We start from the raw sequence: 7,500 nt of genomic DNA on the forward strand, positions 1-7,500 counted from the left end.
CAAACTACAATGTATTTTCATACTTGCATGCCACCCTTAAACACGAAAGGCATTGAATACTCTGATGGCAGATTTGCGTTTCTATCGATTTTGCGACTTAGTGTATAGAGACCAAAATTACCTGACAGGTCCCCTTAACAAATCCTCCTGCTATGGACTGGCAGAACGTCTTTTTCTCCAGCTAAGCAAATTATTTTTTTGACCCTTTGATTCCCAGGAGTGACCAGCATGTAAATCCTCCTCACAATTTCATTGAAATGTCAGTCAGGTATTGAAAATGAAGATAATTATTATCAGCTTAACTGGTGTGATCTTGATATAACACTAAATTTTCATGACCACACAACAAAGGAATTTATGGTACTAGTTAGGAGAGTTAACGTTTTGATCTTTAATTTCAAAAATTGTCTCGTATTTTAATATTGCGTTCGTGGTTCCCTCCTCGTTTGGATCATGGTGAATATATAATATTTTATCAGGTCGAAGTTATGTACAAAATAAAATGACCATATTTTTAATTAGGATCGTCATTGAGATTATAATGAGCTCATTTTCGAAAGAAAACTGTTGATGCAAGGACACATTTTGAAACTTTCCGACTCGCTAGGCTTAACTTTGAAAAATTTGTAATAACTACAAGAAATCGCAACATCACGTTAATATTGGTGTCGAAATTACTTTTTTAGTTTAGTTGCGGTGATACCGAGGTTAGAATGTTTCCAGAAAAAGTGAGGGTTAGTTTTGGAGGAAAGCAAGACATTACCTTGCTTACCAAGTCTCCTTTTCCGTCAATTATTTACGAGGGAACTTAAAGAGACAGGGTTCTGGTCCGCGCTTTGATAACTTCCCTCGGCCTCTGTGGTCTTGGACAAAGCAAAATCAATCTCTTTCCCAGAGCATCCGTTACCCTTGTCCTGTGGAACGGGCGCGGGAGGCTCTGGAATAATACAAAACCGAAACCAGAAAACTGGTTCCTTTTGAATAACTGCGCGTGCGTGAAGGATGCGTGGAAAGTCAAACTTTCAGAAGTATGGCTTCCTCCTCTAAAGAAGAGCATTGGAGGTTGGGGAAATCTGAACTTCTCCCTCACAGAAGCTCAGTATGAGACTTAAAAGAATATAGTGTTCAATTCGAAGGATACTGGTTTCGGGAAGTCGTTAATTTACCAAGTGTTGCCACACGTATTTGACTACTTTCTCAAAACGGAAATGAAACCGTTTTTCAACAGCCAATCAAATATGGCATTTTTTGGGTTTGACTAGAGTCTCTTTTTCCCGACCGCTGGTCAAGGGAAGGATGACTCAGGGAACGAGATTGGAGCAAACTTGTCTTTGAGACGGAGATTCGTCACAGTCAAACTAAGTGAAGCATACCCCTCAAGATTGCATTAATGAACTGTTTATTTGTAACTTGAACCCGCTAGTCGTTTCAAGAATGCAACAATAAATTGATTATTCAATATTGAACTCGCTCGTTTGATCCAAGAATACTGCTAACAGGTTCCGTTTACGAAAAATCAATTGACTATTACATTCTAGAAAAGACGAGTAAGTTTCAAACCTACTAGTTGCAACAGTGAATTAATTTTTCGAAAACGGAACCCATTAGTTGATTCTTGGATCGAGCGAGGAAGTTCAATATTTGAATAATTAATTCATTATTGCATTCTTGAAACCACTAGCGGGTTCAAGTTTCAAATAATCAGTTCATTAATGCAATCTTGAGGGGTACGCTTAACTTAGTGTGACTGTAACAGCGCATGCCGAATAGAATCGTCTGCCGACTGATACTGAGCCCGAGATGACACCGTTCAAATTGCAAAGCGGTGGAACACGAAGCCTGTCAAGTGGTCTCTTGGTCGCTAAGCAACAATGTTCAGCGCCCGGCAGAAAACGTTGTAAGCCGTGGCAGAGCCTTATTCCGCCCTGGAAAGGAAAAAAATTATTGAAGCCAAATTGCTCTGTGGGCCAGTAACTTCGATTTTTCCCTTGTCCTAACGCCGTAAATAAGAAATATTACGTTAGGATTTCTTTTAGCCATTCTGTTTTTGCACGTCTTGTAGTCTGGGCCGGTTCTAAAATAGTTTCCGACGCGGAATAATCGTTTCACGTCCTGCTAGATTACTGAGGTAAATTCTCTCGGTCATTAGGTGATGTAAAAATTCTCTCTTGCTCAAGGGTAGAATATTCTTGCCTTGGGCAATCCGACCTGGGATTTCTCATACCCCGTCGCAAAATATCAGTAGAAAAGGAGGCTTTGGTACAAGGTTACCAGTCTTAGTTGGTACGTAACCTCTTGCAATTTCTTTTGCCAGAGCTCATTTGTGGTTCTTTTTTTTCGTAACCACACGATCTAAATATCGCTCTTGTAAAGGCGCGGAATCATATTAATGTACATAACAGAAGTAAAGCTTCAATACGAAATATAGTAACGCAGATACATTTTTTTCGTATTCACCAATGAGATGTGCTGTCAATGGTTTTTGGTCTGTGACCAGCTGCCAGGACTCGAGAGGAAACAATATACCGAGACAGCGGTGACTTTTTGCAGGCTGTTTTTTATTTCATGGGTACTAGACAAATGAAATCATTTGCACGGAAGATCCTGATGAAATCAATGCATAATAAGAAGTCCTTTTATGGGTAACCTGTGACAACCCAGCAACTGATGGGAGACTGGGGACGAATTTAAAATATCTACTGGGTTAGATTACGCTGACAAGTGAAGCCTCGGCATCATTTAACCATAAGAAAGTCGATAGCTGTTATTCTTTGAGGCGTTCTTATTACTACATTATTTTGATTCGCATTTGCAACGTATGAAAGGGTGCTCTTTCCGTTGCAGGCACGGAAGGCTCTGAAACATTTCTGGTTCAAAGTAAAGTGCTACTATGATCAAAAATCACTTCCTTTTTTTGTTCAGATTTTGAAAGTGTGTTTGCCTTACACCTGACTGGCAAAAATTTAAGCTGTTTACTTCGAGTGTAAGTTTTGAATTTCACTGTCCACCATTACTCACGTTAACAACTGAGGGTTGGATCTACGGAAAAGTGATGTCATTTACTCACTAGCTTAAAAATTCAGCTTGTAAATGCAGCTTATTATAAATGCAAGTGCCCGGAACTCCCTTGCTGCATATTAATTCGGTCGAACTGAGGAGTCTTCGATGTCTTTTTCTCCTTGACCCAGCTCTCTCAAGATTTTAAAGTTAGTAATGGCGGACCGTTAAAAAGGAAAATTTACGTAAAAATAAACAAGGTTTAAAACTTGGGTCACGTAGTGTTTAATTAACATAGTTTTGAAATCCAAAGAACAAGAAGAATTGGTTTTTTGGTCATAGTAGCACTTAAAGTCCTAGCATTTTCCTCTGTTAGAGCACAGCGAGGTGGACGCAAACAACAATCCAAGTGTTACAGTTAATTGCTTAGTGACCTGGCCAAGGGGTGGCAGCAAAGCTGGATGAAATTGTCTTTGCGATGCAAACATCACAGTTTTCTGCGTAGGTTATGCGTATGACGTCACGCCCGCCATGTTGGTGTCCCGTACTAATCTCTTGGGAATTAGACTATTCCTACCAGTGCCTTAGTTTTGGTTTAATTAGGAACGCGACCTCTTGCAGTTTGCTTGAATCGACATAGTTAAAAAGTAAGGTACGATTACCAGTCTCGCTTTCATCCAAAGGCCAGGGCACTACGCAATTAAAAAATTTTTAAGTGAGTACGTTTATAGAATTTATTGTTAGAACGAGGTTTATATGTATTTTCTGGGGCAGTCGAAGAATGAGATATAATATGAAAGCGATGTTTGAATGTATTGCAAAATATACAGAAATAAAATCATTTTATATAATACTGTGGCCCTCGTTCGATATAATCAGTATTTACATTGACTTTCTTGCAACGTCCAGAAGGTCATAAAAAAAAGTAAATAAATAGATAAATTCAAATTTTCAATCCTCTACTGACTTTGCGTGGAAGAAGGGATTGGTTAGCGCCAACCGTTTGGCGGTTTGCCAGCTCGTATCCAACTAAAGCGAAACCATATAATTGTGAAATAATCGGAGTCTAGTCTCAAAATTGATAGAGGAGCGTGGGCTATTAACCCTTGTCTTCGCTGACGTTTTTCACAGCTATCGTTTGTCCACGTTGAATCATTCGGTGAATGATGGATACTTTCTCTGGGCGAGGCTTTATATGGCCTGGGGAGGGAGGGACATTAAAATTAGACTTACTTCTAAACCACTCCCCAGCGACCCCTTCCTCTGATTGAGACCCGGAAACTGTCCAGGGTGGAGACGGGCGTTTTGTCTCCGTGGTTTGTTCGGGAAAGTTATTATTAGTGTCATCCGAAGAATCGTTCGTTTTAGACAGAACTGACTCTTCGTCGAAGAAATTGTCCCCGCTGTATTCTTTCAAAGCACCTTCACACGACTCAGACTTCCCACCTTCAATACGGTTCTTGTAAAGATCCTCAGTTCTCGCTTCCGTTTTGCAGTTCCGCTTTAGCGATCTTTCTCCAATCTGAACACCACTTTCAACTTCTCCTTTTCGCGTTCTATAAACGCCATGACAATACGAGGTCGATGCTTCTGTCCGTTGCTGCAAAGCATTGGCCGTTATTTCATCCAAAACTGGGTTCAAAGTCTTGCCTCTTCGTCGTTTTGGAACCGGTGCAATACATTGCTCTTCTTCGATCCCCAGTTCTTTACATTGTGCCAAGACTGCAAAGAAAGAGTCCAGACAAAACAATGGAGTCTGATAAATCAATTCCATGCCGTTTTTTGAAAAAAAAAAAAAAAACAGCACCCTCTGCCATTTCCTTGAAGAAATCCGACTGGTAGAATACAATACAATACAATACATACTTAAAGGCTGGTTTCCAAATAATCGTCCCTGTCGCTAGAATCGTCTCTGTCGCTTGAAAAGAGCTTCCCGTGGTGAAAAACGACAGACGCGACTGAAGCGATTCTTGCGATACCTTGGTTTCCATTAAATCGTTTATATCGGATCAAACGGTAAAAAAGACTGCCACTAAAATTTTTTTTGCCGACTAAATCAAGAAGACTTTTGGCTTGTTATTTGCTTCTCCGTGTTATTTTGCGAAGAAGAAGAGAGGGAGAAAATCGAAGAAAGCATCGGTTTTGGGTTCAGCCGATATATGGTTCTTCTGTTCTTATAATCCTTCCAAAATTTGTTATAAAGACATTCATACCGCTGTATTTCTTCCATAAATGTAGAGGTGTTATTCGAGTTACTTGCCGCCATTTTGAAGCGTGTATATGGACGTGAAGTAAGCAATCAGGTGCATCATGGGATATGTCCCAACGCTTCTGTCGCTTCTATCGTTTGAACCCGGTTTCCATTAAAAATATGCGATCGCTTGAGAGTCTTTTCCGGTAGTCTCTGTCGCAAGGATAGAACTCGAGTCTATCTCGGACGACTGATCGTTTCTGTCGCAAGGATCGTCCCGGGATCGTCCCGGGTGATCGCTAGAGCGTTTCCATATGATCGTCCCTGTCGCTTCCAAAAATTTGAAGCGACAGAGACGATTGTAACGACAGGGACGACTATTTGGAAACCGGGCTTAATTGACCGCTCCCCATAGGGGCTTTTCAGGGCCAATGAAACACAATTGAACAATTGATTCGGAACAGAACAACAACTGTTAAGAATCCCAACTGGCCGGAGGCAAACCAGTTGGCTATTTACCAGTGCAGCAGGGAAGTTGAACCAGAGACTACCAAGGAACAAATTCAACTACAAGTGGTCAAAGCGGGTCTTGACCCGGGATCCCCGGAACTCAACTCCTAAGCTACAAGGGTGAAGTACATGAAATATGCTTTTCCTCCAAGTTAGCACAAAGAACTACACCATTTAACTGTTGCTTCAAGTTAAGTAAGCAAAGAATACTTGGAGTTCTTTGATTACACTCACGTGATAAGAAGGCCATGTTGGTACCACTGAAAACAATAGAAAAATGGAGATACGACGCAGCTCTTTACAACCTCTAATTTCATTGGATCCCTTTAGGACGCAGCTCTATTATTTTTAGAGTTGGGGTCCATTGTTTCTTTTGTATCGTTCTTTTGTGTCCATTGTTTTCTGAACCAATCCCGAGAGCCGTTGAAATAGCCTCGTACTGACCCGAAAAATGTAGCTCGAGTTTTGCACAATAATGGCGTCAAAGTCCAACAACGCTTTTTCGCTATTGTTCTTTCCACCAACATGGCCGTCTCTGACGTCACGTGCAATCAGAGAATGAATGAGTTGCCGGTCCCCAGGCCCCTTTGTTTTCCTCAACATTCGCAAAGACTTCTGGGATCGCCAGGGGTAAACAAACCAGTCGACTCCGTTAGAAATATACATGTAAATTGTTCGAGTTTAAGAAGTAGTCATGGGTGTGCAGTGTATGGATGCGACAATGACCGTCGATATTCATAGCGGCAGATCAAACTAGTAATGTCTTAATTTAGATTTTACTCTCCGTGATCCAACAAATCTTAAGACTTGAATTCCAGCTTGAGAGAGACAACTGCAAAGAACAAACTTCAAAGTCACCTAGAGCACTTAAGTTTGCTCTCATCATTTTGCCGTTGGCTACCGTTGTGATACTTGAGAAACTCGAACTCGAACTCGGATAGCCGGATTTTTGGAATTTTTAATGCAAACTAGCATACAGAGGTAGAATTCTAATCGCGAACTTAACAACGTTTAGCCAAACGGAGTTTTGTTTGCTGTCATCAGAAGGGGCTCTTCTGCTCCAGTAGTTGGCACATTTTATTAACGTTTTAAATGGAAGATTCATCCATTTTGAAATCGGTGCTCAAACCAGTTTCAGCAATTTGAAGGGATGTATTATTATAAGAATGAACTCTGTAACGCTGTTTCACGTAACGACGATTTTATAGTACCAAATGAAACACTAACAATTCTTTAACAAGATGCACTCATCGATGTGACGTGTCAGTTACCATGGCAACAAAAGAGCCATCTGAAAACTCCCTATATTTTGAATTTAAACGGTTATACCTCAAAAACGAACTCGGTGATCCTTATTTTTTATTGCTGGAAAGTAATTAGCAATCTAAAATGAAACTCTATAAAAATAGGAAAAGATTCTCTGGAGCAGATTCAGAGCCACCTTAAAATTTTCCAGGTTGTGAAGGTGGCTCCGTATATGCTCAATTTAAATTTTGCAGAGTTTTATCTTAGCCTGTTAATCACTCTCCAGCAATTAAAATTAGGGGTCACCGAGCTCGTTGTGTATAAAGTGTTTAATGGGGGGAGGGGTGGACATAATTATCCCATTGACATAATTATCCCATTGACACGTCAAACGCCCTAGGACGCCCCCAGTTGACAAGTAAATAGGCCATTTCCGAGTTCATGTGCGCCTCCCCTTCAAACCGAGTCTAAGTGCAAAGTTTTCGTGATGGTAATTAGTTCCATTTTACATATGAATGAAAACTAATTTTCATAAGAAAAACTTTGCACTTAGATTC

General features: G+C 40.5%; 2 protein-coding genes across 3 annotated transcripts in view; one reads left to right on the top strand and one right to left on the bottom strand.

The window, feature by feature from the left end:
* Positions 1-2,390, top strand: part of LOC138056463 (uncharacterized) — a 33,451-nt gene extending 31,061 nt beyond the window's left edge. The window contains 1 exon segment of the mRNA XM_068902268.1: positions 1-2,390. This exon segment is cut by the window's left edge and continues 579 nt beyond it. The gene's annotated coding sequence lies outside the window, so the exon portion shown is untranslated.
* A 147-nt stretch (positions 2,391-2,537) lies between these two features.
* The window catches only part of LOC138056462 (protein artemis-like), a 21,461-nt gene continuing 16,498 nt past the window's right edge, over positions 2,538-7,500 (bottom strand). For both annotated transcript variants that reach the window (XM_068902265.1, XM_068902267.1), the window contains one exon: positions 2,538-4,719. In XM_068902265.1, coding sequence (XP_068758366.1) covers positions 4,097-4,719 — 623 coding nt within the window. In that variant the 3' untranslated portion in view covers positions 2,538-4,096. The remainder of the gene's footprint in view (positions 4,720-7,500) is intronic.

This window comes from Montipora capricornis, chromosome 7, assembly GCF_036669925.1.
Source record: "Montipora capricornis isolate CH-2021 chromosome 7, ASM3666992v2, whole genome shotgun sequence".
Taxonomy (NCBI): domain Eukaryota; kingdom Metazoa; phylum Cnidaria; class Anthozoa; order Scleractinia; family Acroporidae; genus Montipora; species Montipora capricornis.